Genomic DNA, 21,957 nt, shown 5'->3' with positions numbered 1-21,957 from the left:
TGTAATAACTCATCTATCTTTCAAAAGCTTTCGTTACACTGCTGCTACTCAACTTCCAAAATCTAGGCTTAAATTCCAAATTCTTCATCTATTCTCTAACTACAGTCAAGAGGAGGCAGCACTATCAATGACTTTGACAGAGCTACTCCAATTTGTACCAGGTTAAACCTTTGTTTCAAATGCTTTTCCCCCATTATCTCAATCTGAACAGCCAAGAAGTTAACATGGAAACAGCTGTAAGGCCATCTACTACCCACCAGGGATAAGGCAGTTCTGCTGTGGAAGTTGCACCATGAACTTAACTGCTTTGCTGTCCTTGGGTTAATATTCCTTGCATATATAATGAGAACCTATAATTTCCAACCTATGATCCATACAGCATGGGACATATGCTGATCTAGCTCAGCTCCCCCTTCCAGAGCCTGTGCAGTCCAGTATGCTTAAAGTGAAAAGAGACCTGTTCAGATTGTGACCATAATGAGAAAAATAGTATTTGAAGAGAAAGGTTTCATCTAGTACATGTTGGAGTAGCATTGCCAAAGTCATTGATAGTACTGCCTCCTCTTGATTGTAGTTAGGGAATAGGTGAATTTCCTCCTTCACCAGATCCTGATGTAGAAAAATGATGATGTAGGAGAATGATGATGTAGGAGAATGATGATGTAGCATCCCAGTGATTTTTCTGGGAGCGGATGGGGATGTTTCCATAAGGTTATGACTTTTATGCAGGACTTGTGGCAAAATCGATGGGAGTGATGAAACAAGCTCAGTGAAGTGAAACAGCAGAGATCAAGTTTTGTGTGTTCTCCTGCCTTCTAATGGGTGAAATGAGAACTGCTTGACTGCCCTTTAGAGGCTTGTCACTGGGAAGAACTCTTCATCACAGCTACTCTGACAGAAAGGCTGAAGCCTCAAATCTGATGCCACCTGCAGCGTTACGAGTAACCATGCATGGTGTATAGACAAAGAACACAGAGGTTGCAACAATTAAACCAATGTTAAATTAATACAGTCTATTTTCTGAATAATATTGCCCATTGTTTTAAGTTCCATTCTGTTCTCAGTTTCCTCTTGAAGTGTTTTTATGTATTTATTTTAATGCTGTTGTTCATGTTGTAAACAAAATCTTGACATCACAACTACAAAGGATCTGCAGTTTGTATAAAGCATGAAATATCTTGCAGAACCTTGCATGAGAACTGCCACCAACTTAGAGAGTGCCTGTCTCCAGCAACTATAGGATGGAAAGGTAGTAATACTTTTGGAAAGACCTTGACATCTTGTACTCCTGGCTATTTATATGTGAATGAACTTACATCCTTCCATCATACCTACAGTATGTGCAATAATTTAGTGGAATCTAACTATGAATGAAATGGCAGGAAAAGCAGAGAACTGATAATGAGGGCCATTTGGCTTTAATCTCTGTCCTAAAATATGCTTGTGATAAAGAAGCCCTGGAGAGAAGACTGCAATGCCAGCTCCACTTTCCAGAGCCTGTGCAGTCTGGTATGCTTAAACTGAGAAGAGACTGAATTTCTCTGCAGTTCTGAAACAAGAAAGCGTGGGAGAAGGGAGGAGCTAAATGGAAGTGCAAGTAGAAGCTAATCCCAACATGATGAGGACCATGCAGTTATTCACTTATGGTCTGCTTGTACCTCAGAGTAAAGCCAGTACTTCTGTGGATCTCTGTACTTCAGTTTGCATATGGATGTATTCGCACACAGAAACCACAGATGGGATCGCTTTGAAACCAGGCTGAGTTAATATGGGGTGCTATAAGTTAATCATGTGTGGTACACATTGAAGAATTATGTCATATCTCATCACTTTGTATGTACATGAAACACTGAACTTTTATCAAAGCAGTGCTGAACTTAATTACATACCTGCAGGATTTATGACAATGGTTCAAAAAAAGGAATATTGCTTTTTTCTGTTTTTCTGTTTTGTTTCTTCAGTCCTTAAAGGCAGGTACTTCTCAGTTATAAGCCACTAATTTAAAATTATAAATTAAAATGTAGCACATCCACAGCTAAAAGTGAAGGGCTTAGACACCGTCTCCCACAGCATTCTTCTGGAGAAAGTGGCTGTTCATGGCTCGGGCAGGTGCACTGTTCACTGGGTAGAAAACTGACTGGGTGATTGGCCTAGTGAGTGGTAGTGCCTGGAGTTAAGTTCAGCTGGCAGATGATCCCTCACAGGGTTCCCCAGGGCTCAATGTTGGGGCCACTCCTGTTTAATATCATTATCAACGATCTGGATGAGGGGATTGAGGGCCCTCTCAGTCAGTTCACAGGTCACACCATGTTAGATGGGAGTGTTGATCTGCTGGAGGGCAGGAAATCTCTAGGGAGGGATCTGGACAGGGTGGATCAATGGGACGAGGGCAATTGTATGAGGATCAGCAAGGTCCTGGTGCTTGGGTCACAGCAGCCCCGTGCAGCACTACAGGCTGGACGCAGCTTGACTGAAAAGCTGCCTGGCAGAAAAGGACCTGGGAGTGCTGGTCAACAGCAGCTGAACATGAGCCAGCGTGTGCCCAGGTGGCCAAGAAGGCCAATGGCACCCTGGTCTGTATCAGCAATAGTGTGGCTTCCAGGACCAGGGCAGTGATTGTCCCTTTGTACTTGGCACTAGTGAGGCCTCATCTTGAATCCTGTGTTTGGTTTTGGGCTCCTCTCTACAAGAAGGACATTGAGATGCTGGAGCGTGTCCAGAGAAGGATAACAGAGCTGGTGAAGGGTCTGAAGCACACATCTTATGAGGAGCAGCTGATGGAGCTGGGGTTGTATAGCCTGGAGAAAAGGAGGCTCAGGGTGGACCTTATTTCTTTCTACAACTCCTGAAAGGAGGGTGTATCCAGGTAGGGGTCGGTCTCTTCTCCCAGTTAACAAGTGACAGGATGAGAGGAAATAACCCCAAGTTGCATCAAGGGAGTTTTAGACTGGATATTAGGAAGATTTTTTTTTTTCACCAAAAGCATTGTCAGGTTTTTGAACCAGCTGTCCAGGGAAGTGGTGGAGTCACCATCTCCAGAGGTATTTAAAAGATATGTAGATGTAGCACTGAGGGACATGGCTTAGTGATGAACTTGGCAATGCTGTGTTAATGGTTTGATGGTCTTAAAAGTTTTTTCCAACCAAAATGACTCTGTGACTATATTACACTGATGACCTAAAAAGGAAACTAAATATGACACTAGAAAAAAAAAAAACCTCTTAAGTAGCTAAGTACAACTGCTTAATGCAAATAATGTAAAAAAAATAGGAAGAAGGAAAAACTGGGTATTTGCAAGAGTCCATGAAATAATCCACCAGAGCACAGGTATGAGAATTCCTGTAAAATCTCTCATTATGCTCTTAACATATGCCCATCTAACTACATACATCAGTTTTTTCAAGTCTTATGTTGTTACTCAAGTTGTTTTATTACTTTGGGGAATGTAAATGATTGCCTAAGGCTGTTCTATAGATAGAGAAGGCAATACTTTGTTTAGGGTCCTCCGTTCTCCTTTTTCTTTAACGACTTTACTAGCATGTTAGTAGATATATGGCAGTTTGAACATATTGAGAATACCAGTGAGTTCAGAAAGCTGATGAAATACTAAGAATGACTCAAAAAATGAGTCACGGTGCTCACAAGTACACAAATATTGTAATTATATTTATGCTTATGGCATTGTAAGGTTTACTGGTTTTAATTCAAAACAGAAAGCCAACTTGCAGAATTCACTGTTTTGAATTGCCCCTGACTACTTCCCTGCTATAAGAGATAATTTGGGTTTTTTCTTTTCAACCCATTCTGATAACTGAAAGCAAAATCTGGCTCCTTTTTCCTATTTCTGGCACCAGCTTTCTCCCCAGCCCCCAATATTTTCTTATTTCACTTTTACCATATCAGGTCTCCCAGACAAGTTCAGTATGGAGGCAGTTGCTCCACAGAGGGAACCTTGCTTTCAACCTCCATGTTGGAGACCACAACAATAGATCTCCTAACCTCAAAAACTCTCCTTGAGGCAAAGGAATGTTTTGCATCAAGAGAGAATGCCCCAGGAGCTTAGCGATGGCTTTGTGGGAAGAACAAGAAAGAACCATTTTTGTTCTATTTATTTGTAAAAAATACAGTATACATATTCAAGTATTTCTCATGAGCCTGAAGGGTAACAGATTTCATAGTATAATATCTGCTCCAGGGCTTTATTTTAATGTAACAACATATGGTTTTGCTTTTACTATAAAGCCTGTACTATTACTGACCTCGTCTTTCTCTTCAAAGGGATTACACTGATTAGATATCATTGTCTCTTCTAAATCAGACTGCTGCTTCCCAGAAGGAAGTGGAAAGACAGTCTTGCCCAAAGGAGCCTTTGAGGTCAGAAGATACAGGGGGCGCTTACTTTGCATGTGGGTGCAGGGAAAGAGCAATGACTGGTGCCCCAGGAGGCAGTCGAGTGCCTCAGTTTTCACTCTTCACTTTCCCATTATAATTAATTCTTCAAACAACCTTAGATTACACGAATACTTAGAATATGCTTTTAAGAAATGAAGGGTGTGTTGCATAAAGCGGGCATCAATGACAGCAACTCTAAAACCACTGAAAGCAGTGATGAAATGCCACCTTGATCTCAGCAGTGCTGGGATTTTGCAATCCTCTGGGGTAAGGCTACTCACCTCTCTTTTCATCCACGGTAGATACTGCCTGGATCAAAAGCGGTGCGTTGGATTCTGTGTACTCCACAAACACCAGTAGCAGCTTCAGGGCTGTCTTTACCACCAGGCGAAACTGGAAGAAAAGAGTGTGACTTGTCATTTTCCAAACCACAGCATTCCCAGATGTGTGAAATGACACTGGGCAAGAGGCAAGCACAGCAGTCCACATCTGGTAATAACACACGAATGGAAGAGATTAATCTGTGACAGCACGGAAAAAATGAAAGGTAGTCAGCTGGCTGAGAGTTTCATTCACTGGACAGTGCTCTCCTAGGGAAGTCCCAGCAGTCAATGAATCCAAAGGAAAGCTTAATACTGCCACATGTAACAAAAGGGTGAACATCCTAGCTCTGCATATCCCCAACATTGCTGCCCAAAGCTTGATGCACACAGAACCTACTGAGCTAACAAAGCATGTATTTCTTTATTTCTCAACACATTTGTTTCCTCCTTTCACTCTGAGCCTTTAATCCTGTCTAAATGCTGTATGATGGGATCATTTCCTCCTTACACTTTATTCTCTTCTTATAATGCTACTGTTCAATGCCTAATTTATTAAATAGATTGATCTTCAGTATTGGGATGAAGTGTGTTTAATCTCCCACTCTCCCATCCTGTCACAAAACGTGTGATCTACTGGAACTGAGCACTCAGCCTTCAAGTTTTCAAATTCAGGTTTTTTTACATCCTTAGGAGTGAGCGTTTATCAAAGACTCAGCATTGCTAAAATGGATCTACTGGAAATCAATAGCCAAACTCTACCCATTTCACCACAGAGCTCCCATTTCCAGAGAGGATCATTTGACTAAAAGAGCTGAGTAATAATTTTTAGGGATAATCAAGTATGATTACTTGGCATGATCAGGTATGTGAAAAACCAACTCTCTACTTGAAGGAAGGATTTTTTAATAGGCAGGGCCCTACATGCTGAGAGGACTTTTACTGGGAGAATTGATTCCAGGTCAAATTTGCTATACTCTCAATCTAAATAGTGGATTATGATACAGTTTCTGTCAATATTGGCTAATTCCCATTCCCAATATTTTTTTTCAAGTCCTCTCAACACAACTCTCCTAAGAAGCAAAAAATCATTATTAATAATTTCATAGATACACACACATGGTCGCAAGACAGTGACTGTGTCTATACTCTAAACAAGACTGCAAGTGCAACCAGCATAGATTCAAGCTACTGTGCCCACAAGCCACCCACAGACATGCACTGGAGCTCACTCGGAGGTAATGAGCTAAAATGCATCTTGCCGCTATTAACACACAGTTTAGTGTCCACAGTGATCCAGCTACTTCCCTAGTTTCTTGGGGTTTACCCACTCATGCAGAATTGAGCTTAATGCATGCAATGGCACTACTGGCAATGCAGAATATTCTGCTGTTTGAATCTAGACTTTTTCAGGCTTGATGTGTTATCAAATTGTTGAATTTTAGGGCTTACAGCCAGGAAACCCCAGTGACAAACCTGACAAGGTCCCTTAAAACTCTTGGTTAGTCTAATTTGCAGTTGTACTGCTGCAGTGATACTTCACAGATACATGGGGTAGACAAATTAAAGGAAATTAAAACCCGATAACCGAACAAATCACTTCCCCACAATTGCACTGTACATCTGTGTATTCGGCTGCCAGGCCAATACCATGGTCTGCAGTGACCTGTCTCTTAGGAATCAAGTTCAATTGTTTAATAAAAATATTGAAAGAATTTCCAAAAAGTGTCCACTTTTTTTTGTTAAGTTATTTTGTAAATAGGAGTTTTATCAGATTACTATGAACTATTCTAGCATTAACATACTTCCCTGATAACCATTTACATACTGTCTTCTAATCTGATCAGGGTTTTTTACTTAGAAAGGAAAGCTTACATATTACTTTTGATGGTTCTTAAAACCTCAAGTCTTGGCCACATGGTGACAAGGGGATGCACTTACACGTAAGTGCTGCATGGCAAAGTTCCCATACATCTCCATTTGACAGCAATCAGTGAGGGGCACACCGGGCTTAACACTATTTTTGAAAATCTCTTTTTCTTACAAAAAGAAGAACCTTTGGCAGTACCTTTGTTCAAGTTGTTGCCTGCTGGCCATGGCAGCTGCTGTAATAAAGAGCAAGTCCCTCTGCACCCGCCATGCTGCAAATCCTGTGAAGCCTCAGGGCAGCCCACTGCAGTTGCACCAGACCAGGGCTCAAGCTGGCTGATTTTGGGTGCTGTCTGCAGGTATCAGCTACCTGTGCTTAACAGCATCTGCTAACAGATGGTTTTGTAAGGAATAAATGCCACTTGCAGTACCAGAGAAAAGGAGCGATTAGAAAAGCTCTGCTTTGCTGCTTTGCTCACCATTTCGGTACCAGGCAGACACTGTAAATTCAGTTCACTGTAAGTTCAATGTGCCCTGGAAGTGGAGGTGCTTTCCCCTGAAGGTGTATACCATGGGTGCTTTCTGCTTGCAGTAACAAACACTAGCTTTGAGAAAACCTGCATTTAAAACAACACTGTTTCTTGCTTAATAGAAAATGGCATTTGGGACTCCTGTGGGCACTTTTAATCCTGCCTGCTGCTTTGGACACTTTGGGCAAGGACAAAACCAAAACACTGCAGTCCTAGACTAAGCTGCACAATGCCTATACTGGGGACTTACCTAGCTACCCATGACCCACACAATCTTTGTGCTCATCCTGCAGTGCTTTTCAAAACTGCAGTAACAGTGCTTCTTAACAGGAGCAAGCAATCACTGAGCAGGTGCACTGCCCCTAGGAAACTGAAATCTTCAGCCAGCCAAAGCCCTTCCAAGACATCTGATAGCCTGTCACATCCAGATGCAAAAGCAGTCCAGAGCCTGACATGCTCACACTAAAATCAGCTCTAATTATCCACCGTGGCACCAAGAAGTCTCTGAAAGGTCTGTTCAGGGATGCCTGGTGCCAGAACCCATGTGAAGCACAGCCAATTTTTTTTATGTGGCCTCCCATATGATGTCCTATCTGTTAAATGTTCACTTTGTGATCACCTGTCAGCCTGAAGTTCCCATTTGTGATTAACTATTTGACTGTCAAAGTGGGAGTGCCTCAGAGCTTCCTGAGTGAGTTCTAAAATGTGTTTGTAGGACATACTGTTTCAATTCATTAGATAGCTACATTGCAAATAAAATAACTGAATCTCAAAATTGGGAGATTTCTTAACAGGAAAAAACAGCAGCAATTCACTGATTTTCTTGCTTTCCTTTGTGAAGTCATGGGACTTTTTGCCAGTGACTATCACTTTATTTCACATGATTCACAAATGGCACAGCAATGGGAGCCAATAGAAAGTTGCATGTTTCATATTTCATTCATAAGGAGGTGAATCACTAATAATTTGAATCACTGTTAAAAACTTCATGACAGCTTTTAAGACTGCTTTGGGGATTTTTTTTTCTGGTACTTATATGCTATTGAAGAGGGGAACAACTGCTTTCTGAATCAGCTTCACTAGTTACAGTTTTTTTAAAATCCATGGGCCATACACACTTCTATTTCAAACAGGACTAGAAAGGCAACAAAGAGGTAGGCATGCTAGCTCAAAAAAAGTCCTGTTATCGTCAATTTGCCAACATTAGTTGTTCTAATTAAATCCAAATTTCCATCCTAAATATTGCTGCTTAGTTAAAAAAGAAGGCTCATTGAGGCAATATGTGTTCTCACTGGCTTGGTAAAGCCCTATTTTAACAGTTCTGAGATTAAATCAGGATTCTTGAATATCCAAACACTGAAGCATCAAAACCTCTATTAAGCTAGAAAAGAAAGTTCATGTTGTGTTTTTGTATCATGTGCAAGTCAATTTATAGAGAGGAAATGATGTTAGCATCTTCTGGCTAAAGATAAGAACAAGCCAGCAACGCAAAAGGAAGAAGAAAAATTATAAACCTTTTCCCTCTGACTTGTTTTACCTTATACAGTGCAGTTTGGCAATCCCTTCCCTTTTTATCTCTTTATATTTAGACAATTACAGACTCAGCCAAGGATACCATACAACAGGCTGCAAAACTCATGTCTCATGGAAGGGCTTATCCCAGTTGTTAATCACTTGTCTGGAAAGGCTTTAACCTTTACAAGGAATGTTGTCACAAAGTTCATTGACTTAGAGACCAAAGCAGTATTTGTAGAGTTCAGATTAAAGCATTCAGGATTCAATTATTTTTCTTTATAAAAAGGAAGAAAGTAAAAAGAGAATCGAATAAAAATATTTTACTTTGGGAGATGTAGCTACTGAGGATTTACACTATTCAAATTTGAAGGAGAAATGGGCACTGGATTTTTAAATAAAGATTTACTATAGCCAAATCCTCTGAAACCTAATCCAGGTGCAGACATGGGCTTACTGTAGGTCACGTACTTGTCCTCTTGGCAGGATACAGCCAGGCAGAGCTGCAGCTGAAGAAATACTCAGTGCAACCACTGCTCAGCCTGCCAGGGAGAGGTGCACAGGGAAGCTGGAACCCTTTCCTGTGGGGTGCAAAGATGCCCCCAACTTCAGATCTAGTGCAGCAGGAAGAGCCCATTGGCATCCCACTGGCACCTGCAATGCAGCTCAATTTCATGTTTCACAAGGGGATAAAATCACCTTCTGTTCACAAAAGGAGGAAAGATCTTCCTGGAATGGAAGGTTTTATATACATATTTAAATAAAATACATTATATATATATGTGTGTGTGTGTGTGTGTGTGTGTGTGTGTGTATATATATATATAGTGTATATATATAAAACCACTATTTATTATAATAAACAACAAACATATAAAATAAATATTAATACTATACGGTAATAGTATAATATATAATATTATCATAATATATTGTTTTCCTTCGTAATAATCAAAAAAAAGAAACATAAATATTGAGCTTGACAGAATCTCAGAGTAATAATTTAAGTTGGAATGGCGCTAATATGATTTTCCTTCTTAGCTTAGGTGAAAAAATCCAGTTCCCTTCCTCATATACCATGTGTTCTACCCCATCACACCATCATGGTGAGCCCTTGCTGGACTTGCTCCAGTAGATAAATATCTATCTCAAACTGAGGAGCCCAACACTGGACTCCTGAACTCCTGATGCAGTCTTATCAGCACCAAACAGGGAGAGGCACTTCCTTCAACTCGGTGGCTACACTCCCATCAGCCCAGCCCGGGATGCAGCTGACCTTCATTCACACAAGGGCACACTACTAACTCCTGCTCCAATTCATACTCTATTATTCAGAATGATTAGACAGAATCAAATGATGTGATGCTAAAAGAAACACCTGTAATTTCCCCCGATTTTAAGAACAGAAGGGATAATGGCTTTAAATGGAAAGAGAGTAGACTTATATGTTAAGAAGAAATTCTTGACTGTGAGGGTGGTGATGCTCTGGAACAGGTTGCCCAGAGAGGTAGTGGATGCTCCACTCCTGGAAGTTTTCAGGGCCAGGTTTGATGACTATTTGATAAACTGATCTAGTAGAAGTAAACCCAGTGGCAGAAGGGTTGGAACTAGGTGATCTTTAAGGCTCCTTCCAACCCAAACCATTCTATCATGTGATTCTATGACATCCCACTATTTTTTAATTAATATGAAATTTTCTGCAATCTCTGGAACATCATTTCAGTGTTTCACAAGCTGTTCACCTGTATTTATGTAAAATGATGTCTCCACTGCAACTAGCATCTTAATGAACCTTTCCCACATCTGGCCTGCAGAAAGCCAGCCAAGAGCTCCAGCACTGAGTGCACAAGCAGGAAGAGCCACCTCTGGTGTGATGACTGGAGCTCAGCTGTCTCAGAAGCATGCAGGGCTGGCTAAACATCAGAAAGAGCCTTAACCTACAACAAGAGCTTTGGAAATGTGTTGCACAGAGTGCTTACATAACCCAGACAAAATTGGGTCTTGGGGTGCCTAACAAGGAAGGGGAAAGACATTAGGGGATAAACCATTTGAAACTCCCTAATACAAGGATTTGCAAGTGCCTTACAGAACACAGAAACAATCCAAGTTCTTTCTAGACTCTCTCTTCTCCAAAACTGTCATTTGAGGTCAGTTACATCACTCCAAAAACAGGTGACAAGTCTATTTAGTAATTCAGGTCCTTTTTATTCGTAATTCCTGAAGGCAGGAACGATCACAAGAATGAGATCCTTCTGTGTCACCTAAACCAAGCGCTTCTAATCAGCCTTATTTTCCATCAGAATTTTAAAGCAGCATCTTTTAAGGATGAAAAATCTAGAAATTCAATTAACCTACAGAATACCAGACAAAACCTTGTAAATGAGTGTAACCTTCCTTTACCAGAAGGAAGAAAGAGTTCATATGTGCTGGGGCCCTAAAAGCTGCTTTATGGACCACAGTGAACACTGTGAAGTGAACAGGCCACTTCCTCCACTTTCTTTTCAGAGAGGCAGCATTCTGCCCAAGTCACAGGGTGTGCATGGCACAGGGAGGATCACGAAGCTGGGAAGCAACACTCAAATACAGTATGCATAAAATATGTGAATAATCCCGTCCTAGGTACTGAATATTGCGTACACCTGGGCATTTTACGTCATTAGGGATGTAACTATTAAACAATCTGTGTTTCTGTGGGCTGGTGTACCAGTAGAACAAATAAGACTGCATGTGATGCCATAGCTATGTTTCAAGCAATGAGATTTTTATAAGTTGGAGTATATTAAAATAATGCTAGGTTCCATTTTAATATTCAGCCATTTTTACTCAAATCTTCAAAGAGGGATGCTTAAATAAGGCAAATAACCTGTGGCTAAGTGCTTTTCAAGCTCTGGACTGAAGGTGTGAGAGGAGTTAGATTGAGATGAAAACCCCTATAAGCTTAGATGCACGATGCTCCAAAATCATCAGTTAAACAACAGTCTTTTTATTCTGAATGTTCCTTTAAGTTTTTTCCTCTACAGAATGTGTAAGGCTAGGAATGGCAGAAAAATACATGCATTTACTATTCTGAAAATGAAGTTTCTCAGAACTTTGCAAATGTTTTGGGTAATGATTATAAGTTCTGGGCACTGCTACGTATGTGGTGTGCATCTGTCATTTATCTGTGGTGAGACTTCTGACATGAAGAGAAAGAAGGCCATTAAAAAGAAATTCATCTGGCCTACCAACAAAACACAGGAATAAGCAAATAGTGATTAGTGAATGGTCAACAGGAAAAAAAAAAGGCTCATGCCTGGAAATTATTATTTACACCATCAATCATGGTCCACAAGAAGAAGGGGAAAATATGAAAAAAAATCTGTACACAGAAGTGGGCAATTCATACAACAAATCAAAGCATACTGCAGGTCAAAGTGGCTCTCAGATGAATACATATAATTCTGATGGGAGCTTTGAAAGAATATGTTTGGGGTAGAAATCAGCCCTGTATTAAGTCCTCTCTAATGAACTACTGATGTAGCTTCGTTTCTCTTGCAGCAATTGTCACATCATACAGACATTGTTTGAATAAACCTAAGGCTGCAGTGGTTGGAACAAGACATGAGATGCTATGGGCTTTTTTTGAGCATTCTCCTCTCCTCCTTTTGGAATACCAGTGACAATATTGAAGAGGTGGGGAAGTGATTTTCTCCTCCTGTGAAGTAGTCTAAAATGACATTTTTCTTTGTCTTATGACAGGATGAATGAAAGACCATTCACAGCTCTCCAGGACAACACACAAAGTGAGAGCAATCTTGCTCTGCTTTTCTCCCCTACAAGCAGATCAATCCCCTCAGTGTCTCCCATAAGAACTGTTCATTGTGTAAAAATTGCATGTAATTATTGGAGGACAGGGTAGGACCTGGAGATTATAGGACATAAAAGGATTAAACTTCTTTACTCTCAGGTGACTCCTGAGCTAGTATCCTTGCACCTTTGTCAGAGGCCCAAACACAGGCCTATTAGGTATTGAACAGTTTTGAGCACCTTTCTATTTTGCTCCTTCAGATATTGCTGAAACAAAGGGTTTGGTTTCAATTAAAATTTTAATTTTTTCCATTGCAAAACACAAACCAAAAAATATTTCATTGGAAATTTGCCATCAGCCCGTGTCCAGACCAGGAATTATGCTTCACTTGTAAAGATTTACACTCTTGATTTTATTTTCTTTCTGTCTTCAGATTGTGCAGTTTCATTGTTTTCAATCTGTTGGTTCTTTTATTAACCAGTCCCAAACACTGGTATCTTTTAGGACTCCAGGCAAATAAACACCATCAGTACCTCTAAAACTGTCTTCTCTGTCCAGATAAAGACTGTGATTGATTTATCTTAAATAAGGTATAAAACACTTAGCTTGAGAGAAACCACAGTAACATGAGAACCCATTTCTGGTTAGACTCATGCTTGTGTGTAATGTGCTATCAAACATGATAAGGAACAGACCTCTTTATTCTCTTTTTGTCTTCTACAAACATGCACCTTATTTATATATAGCACCAGATTTCTAGCATTTTCCTGTTATGGATCACAGAGTAAAATTGCCTAGTAAAGTCTGTTCCTTTCATGAGATGGCAAAATCTTGGATGGGTACATACTAAACTAGCTTTATGCAAAACCACCACCAACAAAATATTATGATATGTATAATGTCATTCTAATACAGCTTAGAGTAGGGAAACATACTGCCTGACTAGGCAATTTTTTGCTAGTTCCTGCAAATGCATGACCCTAAAGTCTGCAAGTCACAGTCAAACCAGCTTAAACATGACAGGTCTTTCGGAATTAGTCATATGTCTATTAAATACAGTGTGTGTTTCTGAGCAGCAGAATAAATGAAAAATAACCTTGTTTCTCTTGAACACTACCCTGATGATCTGTTCAGCAATGGATGCAACAGTGAGATTTCATGTTTTGGTGAATAGTAAGGTAAGTAGATAATAACAAGATTTGAAATGATGCAGAATCAGAATTCTGTATTAGAAATGAGTTTGCAAATGAAAATTGATCACAAGAATGGGGTTTGTGTGCCTACATAGGGAAGATATGATTAAGGCCATTTAGCACCTCTTTTTTTTTCTTATGACTGAGAAATTACATGCTGAGCTTTCCCACCAGCCCCCTAAATTGATGTATGATGTTAGCCTTGAACTACGCTGTCCTCAACAGATGGTCATTGGGCTGAACCTCTGGCAACAGGAAAGATTTGAGAGATTGGCAGTTTCAGCAACTTCTTTTCCTTGGGCAGGGCCAAGTTGATATTTCCTTAGCTGTCTTACAAAAAAAATGGGAGAGGAAAAGATTTTTTATGAACTTAATTGCCAATAGGAATTTATCTTCACTCCCTTCTCCAAAATCCCTTTCATATCAAACTCTTTTAGCTTTTGTTATACTGCTGAATGACATCTTGGCTTGTGAAAACATCAAATGTAATACAAAGTCACCTTACTCAAGAAAAAAAGCAATTAATTTTGAAGAGAGAAGGGGTTCAATAACCTATTATTGAGGTATCTCATGCAAAGCATTTAATGATCTGAAAAAGTCATTTCTAATTAATCAAGTCATGCAACAGTTCTATGATGCACCCTGTGATTGATCATATTTTATGTACAGAAAAGCTGAAGTACTGTACATTCGAAAGACAAAACAGAAGATGTAACATTACATTTTATTTCCTTTTTTTAAGCCTCCAAGTCAATATTTGACTAACGTGTGTTTTCAGAAATATTTTAAATTCCAAATGCAGTCTTTAGATTTAAGATCAAATTACTACTGTATCATTTTATTGAGTGATTAGAAATTATGTAGAAGGAAACTCACTTGCTCCACATCAATTTTCCATACCAAACTACTTTCTTCCAAGACCTACTACCTATCATAGTCAGACCTCTGATTTAATATAGGCTGTTGACCAGAAATTTCCTCATGACAGCAGCAGAGAGTGCTTCACAAGCTTCAGACCTGCAGTATGTTTGATATAGGAACTGTGTACAAAGCAGCATATCAAAACTTCAGTGTATTCAGGACATTAATTTTCCTCCTGACCAATACACAGAGTAGCTCAAGTGGAGCTCAGAGGTCATCCTGTCCCTGATTGTGAAAGCCATCACTAATAAAATGAATGAACTATGGTCAAAGCCAGAGGAAAACAGAGAAATAACAAAACTATTAGAGTACCTTCTCTTGGAGCCTCTTTACAAAATTAAACCCACTCAAACACATGACAGCCATGAGGAGCACAGCATTTTCATCCTTGTTTCCTTAGGCAGCTGTGCTCTTCCTCCCACTGCCTACTTCTGGACTCTTTCCTGTAACTATGGGATCTATCTGCCCACTGCATTGTCATTCTTGACAGCAGTGGAACTGTGTTCCTATTCAAGTTGAAAATGGCATTACAAACGACTCCACATCAGCATTCTCATAAGAGAAAAGGAAGTTTCCAGTCATTTTGAAAGGGACCCAGCTAGAAAATTATTTCTCAGACAGCTCTCCACCAGCCATGCTGCAGGTTGCCATTTGCACCAAAAACAACAGACACGGGACATAGAGCAGGACTGAGCCACCAAGAACATGTGGGATGGCAAGGAAAAAGCAAGGAAGAAGGAAAACAAAGATAACAAATTGCTTCATTAGTTCCACTGCTTATGAAATAACTTGCTAGAGTTAGTGGCCTTGGCAATGTCCTGTTTAAATAATATCAAGGTAGAGTTCAAGGACCCTAGGGGAAAAAACTATTTGAGTTTGCAAGTACAGTGGAAAACTACTCTATTATTATTCTGTGGTTTTCTGCACGTGAAATTTGTTCTTTCAACAGTTTCATTAAAATGTACTCATATTAAATACCCAAACTATGGCTGTGTTTAAATAACTTCACCCTGTAAGTTTAATGATATGGTCAGCAGTCCTTTCCTGACACCATCCAATCTCATAGACAACATTTCAACAGCAAAAACACAAAATCACAACAACCTATGAATAAAATGTGTGGAAATGGTTGAAGACAGTATGTCAAGTAAGACTCCAAATTATAAAATATTACCTATTGCAACATCTTTCTTAAGCAATTCATTGTTAATAGGTTATTCTTCTTAAGCATCCTAAAAAGTGACATGCTAGTGGTTTGAACTACTAAAATGATAAAACTGTTGAAAGAACAAACATCATATGTCAAACCATGGAACAAACCCACCACAAACTCTTCTTGAAAGAATACCTAATAAAGTAAAACTAGAGAGAGGAGATATAGACATATATATATACACATATACATATATATATACACACACATATATATGTATATATTCTACTTATTAGTAGAATGATAAAAGTACTAATATTTACTGTATGTATTGACTGAAGATTTTTCTCTATTCTCAAACTTCTGAGTTTTATCAGACACAGAAAGTTACTCAGAAGCAGAGGTTTGACTGCAAATCCAGACACACTTATTTACCTTTGGACAAATTACCAAATAAAGGTAATGAATAAAGACACTTTCTGGGGGACATCTGAACATAATAGAAGCAGTCACATTTTTCCAGCAATCATCTGTTTTTCTGTCCCAAGTCTGGAAGAGGTCGCTATCCCCAAATCCAGTTCCCATCATCAGTCTAGTCCAGATGCTTTTTTTTTAAATCAAAAGAACTTCATGATGAAAACAAAAATGTAAGAGACCAAACACATTTCCAGCTTCCCATGTGGTGGGTTTCTGAAGCGAGTGGCAGAATACTTCATGGAGCCATTCAGAAGCCATGGGGACACAAGTCACTGCGTATCAGCTAAGGCACAGCTTAACTGCACAGTCCTAGCAGTGTCACCTTATTCCAACTCCCTCCTTTGCTGAAAGATGACAGGGATGGAGATATTCTCAATTTTGATTTTCATAAATGCTAGCAGGTATGCAACTTCTGCATACAGCTGGACAACTGCAAGAATATGATACTATTGTAGGTACTCTCACATTACAGAGATAACTATTTTTTAAGAGTTACAAAGTTCAGTGTTCAAAGAGAAAATGTAGTTCTGCTATCTCAAGCTACCTCCTTCCTATGACTTGTATCAACCAAACTCATCACATCCATCCCCAATTTTACAGCAAATCAAACAAACATACAAACTAAAAATACGTATGCTTGGTTTTGAATCACAGAAATGTGAAAGAATTGGAAAAAGACTCTTCAGACCCCTGCTTGGATAAGACAAATTGAATTGTTTCCATGCAGCACTTCTGGTGATGTGGCAAAGGCTTCCCAATATGGGCTTAACTCTAACCACACTCACATTTACTTGTGTTCCAAAGGTCTACAGATTAGATGAAGTTAACTTCAGCTTTATTAATTTCTATGTCCAGATACCAACTTTAGTTTGATTAAAAGCAAATTCCTTTGTTAAAACTCATAAAAAGGATCTGGCTTTTAGAGTTTTCCTCAAAGTATAAAGCAAACGTCTGTGAGTACCACTACTGCAGAAAAAGGAGGAGGAAGTTCGGGTTAATCACTTAAGGATTGAGGTTGGAAGGGATGTCTCTGGAAAGCCACCTACACTTAGTTGTCCAGTACTGTGTCTAATTTATTAAACGTGGCTAAAAATTAACAGATATAAAAACCATGAATTTAAAAAAATGGAAATTCTTAGATACAAATTTTAAACCACCGTTTATTTTTCAAAGCATGACACCTGCAACTTATTTTCTGCTTCTCTCTCACATACCCTACCAGCCCCCAAACACACATATACTGAAAGGGGCAAAAAAATCCATAATGCTTATTTTCATCAGATCACAGTGATTCCCTAATTTCAGTATACCAAAGCAGTTCCACATCTGTTAAGATTCAAATGCCCATACATATACCCAAAATGTACTTTTCAGTTCACAAATCATGTGATCAAGACAAGACCTTTTATGCAATGAGATTCAAGTAGTTCTCGGGACACCAGGTATGGTCTGGGATTACAGTAAAAATCTGTGATATTGTAGCTCAAATGAATTACATTTTGTCAAGCACTTAAGAGAATACTGAGTGGTTGGCTGAAGAACTTCCAGTGATGCACAGGATTTGTGTTTCAGTTCCCCAGCAGTACCACAGTAATAACAATGCTCGCTTTGGGTCTAGTCTGACAGCAGACAGAAAGGGATAGAAACATGTTTTCTACACAGCAGAATTGGATCATGGCTATGACAAGTATTCAAGGCCAGGAAACTCACGTTCAAAACTGACAGGTCCAGCAGAGCTTCTGAACTAACCCATCTGTATGTGTAGTCTCCCTACAACGTACTTTCCTGGAAATCTGGATGCGCAGCTCAAAAACAAGCCTGGACTAGGTTGCTATCTCCCAAGTGAGATTAAAAGAGCCTCAGAAGTGCAACAGAGCATCCTCTGAAATCACTCGAGATGTGACCACAAGACTAAAAATACCAAATAGCAATGTAATAAGGTAACTGAAGTCAAATATGTGCCTGTATATTCCTAGGAGGCTGTGGCTACCAAGCTATAGGTAGGTTTGCAGCAGTGGTGACCAGGACAAGGATCAGATTTCAGAGTCTGTATTTCTCTTCATTTGACCCTTAGTGCACTGTTCTGGACCTAAACACTAATAAGCACATTTGACCAAGCCACTGCACAGTGAGATGTGCCTTTATTGTGGCATTATTTAACGCATATTTCAGTTTTGTTTTGTCAGAACGAAACATACTTCAGATGCAGTATTTAAGAATTATTCAGCATCTGGGACTTGTATAGTTTTTAGCCAAGTAATTGCCACAGTCATTCAAAGAGCTGAACCCACAGAAGCATGAGATCATAATCAGCAGTGATTTGACTTGCATCATAGATCAGTTTTGAGCTGTTTTTTCAGTTCTTTGGGACCAGTACAAAAAGTGGGATAGAGAGGAGACAGGGGGCAAAAAAAACCACCAACAAAAAACCCCCAACCATTTCTTTTTCCTGAACTAACCACCACAGATTACTTCCACTTTCTTCTGAAGTCAAGAGTAACTGCAGACAAAATCAGTAGATACAGTGATGCCCTAATGAGGGGCAGCAGTTCACAAAAGCAATAAAATAAACTGCTCCAGAACATGATCCTTTGTATCCAAGAAAGCTCAACTGAAACGCACTGTGGTAGCTGTGTAATGTCTGATGGGAGTAGTTCCTATAGACTTAGCCAAGAGCAAATGTAATTGAGATTTGACCCTTTCAGTGCAGTAGAGCACAAGTTTTGAAGAGATGACTATCGAGAGTACTAAAATCCCATGGAACTCTTACTTTTGGTGTTATTTTGCTTGTTTTTAGAAAGTTTTTCATGGTAGGCTCTCACAGCACTTAACAAGGAACACTTTCTTAAGCCTCTAAAGAGTCCATAAAAGAGATGAGAAGTATTATGGAGAGACCATGTGAATGGCAGGAAAGATACTACCACAGTGACCATGGAAACACCAGAAAAAAAGGCTTTTTCTGATGGTGTTTCCATGCCCCCCCCCAAGTTACTACATGAGCACACTTCCTTTTATAAGAGCAAAATGTCTCACAATATTTGAAAGAATTATTTTAGGCTTCTACATAGGGATTTAGTTGAACAGTTCTTGAATATTATTCTTATTAATAATAAAAATAACAACCACAACAGTTTTTCCAATGCTACAGAGCAAATTAAGAGTCTTGATAGACAGTTGCCTGCTTTAACCAGTAAAATAAGATCTCAGAACCTGGGAGGGACTGCATTTCAGTCTTGCTGCCAGAGATCTCTCTGAGTAGAGATCTGCCTCTGAGTAGTACAGCAGATCAGCCTAAATGCATAATGCCAAACTAAAAGTCTTTGCAAGCTGGAAGTCCTACTCCTCCTCCCTAATTACTGAGTCATGTTTTTTTTGAACCCATATATCCACAGCACAATTCACAGGAGAATCAGTGCTGCTCTAGCTCAGCATAACCAACTAAAACTCATGCTCTGAAATCATGTCTTTAACTGCAGCCCTGACTTTTTCCTTTGAGCTCCTAGACAGCTTCCCACAAATGGGTATTGTCTGTTTAGGATGGCAGGGTGAAGGCTAAAAAGCTGTGTAAGCTATGGAGATGAGTAAAATTAACCAAATAACAAAGTAGAGGCAATAGGCTGCTACAGATTCACAAATAAATACTTCACATTTGCAGCTCAAAAGAAAGCTCTGTGTTCTGAGCCCCCTAGAAAAACAAACACATAAAACAACTACTTTTAAAAACAGAGACAGCCAGCAGCTGCAGCTTAACTATTTTACAATACATCTTTCCCAGCCATGGGAGTGGGACGAGGATGTGCTTGCCAGCCTCTTCAAAATCTGTGCCCTGGCAGTATTCCTCAGGTAGCCAGGTAGTTAGTTCCTCCCTAGCACTTTGCAGACAAAACCATAAAATTCCATGATAAGTAATGCCATCACCTTGATGAAGCTAGGTGTGTTAGAAATACATGGAGTTAAAGAGAACAACTCCAGATTACAAAAAATACCCCAAAAGTGATGATGTATTTCCTCAGACATGCAGAGAGATTAATTAGCTCTATGAAGCTACAAATACCCAATACTAAAGGATACCAGCTGCCTGAAAGGATAGCATAACTCAGTTTATATCAACAACCTGTGCTAGATATTAGATGGAATGGGTGTTTTAATGCACACAGTCCTCCTCAACATTGTATTCTCTAGGAGCATTTTGCTCCAGTCCTGTCCTCACACAGTTTATTCATATCCATCTGTGCCTGCTAGGTGGTGCTGTGGGATGGCTTTTCTAAGGCAGAAAAGGCAAGCTTGCTTGTTTCATTCTCCTCACTGATATTTTTTTCCTTCTACATGAGAACAGCTGCAGTGTTTTCTGTATCTTGGCTGTACAGGATGTGTCCTGTCAGGTCTTCTGTCAAGCATGCAGTGGGCACCACCGGGGATGCTGCTTCTCCAGAGCAGTCAGAGAAAATGAGTGTATCAGCATTCATCTGCATGTGTCCATACCCATACAGGAAAGCTGGAACCTCAGATGGAGGCACAAGGTATTAGTCTAAAATTTTCCAAATTTTAATTTCCCTTTGGTTCTAAAGATACAGGACATTTAAACAAACTCTTTTCCTTGACAAAGAAGGATTTAAAATTAAATCAGACACACAAATCAAAAGCATGGTTTCCCAGGAAAGAGAAAGACAAACTTCTGGAGGTCCAATGAGTGAAATGTCTCCCTTTTTCCCTCTCAGACTGCAACTAAGGCTGCAGGTAGGTTGATGAAAGGCAACCCTACTGCAAAAATTTCAGAAGACAGCCCTTTGAAAAGGGTGGTAATCGGAAGGATGCTGGTTTAGGCTTCATTTTTTTTCTGTAACTAACCAATAACTCAAGTGGCAGGATGCTATCAGTGCTACAACATCCACAGTATCATAAATGGTGCAGACTGGGACTGAACTATTCAGACCTGTAGGTGAAGTAAGTCTGGTGATGTCCATCTGTTCCACATAACTTCAAGTCGGTTTAGCCAAAGATGATGAATAATCCTAACCCACCCTTCTGAGCAGAAGGGAAATAAAACAAAACAACCTCCAAAATGAGTAACTGCAGTACTACATCATATGATGACATCAGGAAAACTTTGTGCTTGGTTTTCAGATCCTGTCCCATGGCCCAATGCCTCTGGACACCCTCGGAGCCCTTGCTGTTCCTATAGAAAAGCCACCCTAGTAAATGGCAATGTGTCTTTAACACAGCCTTCAACTTCTGTGTAGTGAATTGACATTTTCTGTCTGATGCTCTGCTAGGAATGATCTTCCATTGCCAGAAACTGAACTTGGGCGTTCACATTACATCCTTTCATCAGAAGGGGATGACAAGGAAACAAGAAGGGAAAATTTTGCAGGCCAGCGACGGAAGTTGAAGTATATATCATGATTCTAAAGCAGATTGCCTCAAATCTCTCTGTTGGATCCACAGCTATTACAGACATCCATTTGAGCAGTGCAGATCTGGAAGCAAACCTACTTTCAGGTGGTCTGTCATGTCTTTGCCCCTACAGCCATGCACAGCCCTTACTGCAAAAAAGGCTCTACAGTCCCCCTGTGCCTGGAAGAGTGGCCCAAGAGGCAACAAACATGACAGGAATGTGTATTTGTGGAAGCTAGACTGCAGGTGAGAAAGGCAAAAAAAGAGACATTACCTGAACAGAAAGCACTGCAAACCACAGAGACTGGTAGTGACACAGAGGAGCAAAAATTATGAAGTGGAATTCTATCTTCTCTATTCAATAAATATAGTAAAACATTTTAATAAATTTAATGTACATTATATAGTT

The 21,957-nt window shown here is 39.7% G+C and overlaps 1 protein-coding gene across 8 annotated transcripts in view; it reads right to left on the bottom strand.

Annotated features, from left to right (window-relative positions):
- Positions 1–21,957, bottom strand: part of FHOD3 (formin homology 2 domain containing 3) — a 378,731-nt gene that overhangs the window by 119,723 nt on the left and 237,051 nt on the right. For all 8 annotated transcript variants that reach the window (XM_069004140.1, XM_069004136.1, XM_069004132.1 and 5 more), the window contains exon 7: positions 4,674–4,785. In XM_069004140.1, the coding sequence (XP_068860241.1) occupies positions 4,674–4,785 (112 nt within the window). The remainder of the gene's footprint in view (positions 1–4,673; positions 4,786–21,957) is intronic.

Source organism: Aphelocoma coerulescens, chromosome 2 (assembly GCF_041296385.1).
Source record: "Aphelocoma coerulescens isolate FSJ_1873_10779 chromosome 2, UR_Acoe_1.0, whole genome shotgun sequence".
NCBI lineage: Eukaryota > Metazoa > Chordata > Aves > Passeriformes > Corvidae > Aphelocoma > Aphelocoma coerulescens.
This window is presented reverse-complemented; position numbering and strand designations above follow the sequence as displayed.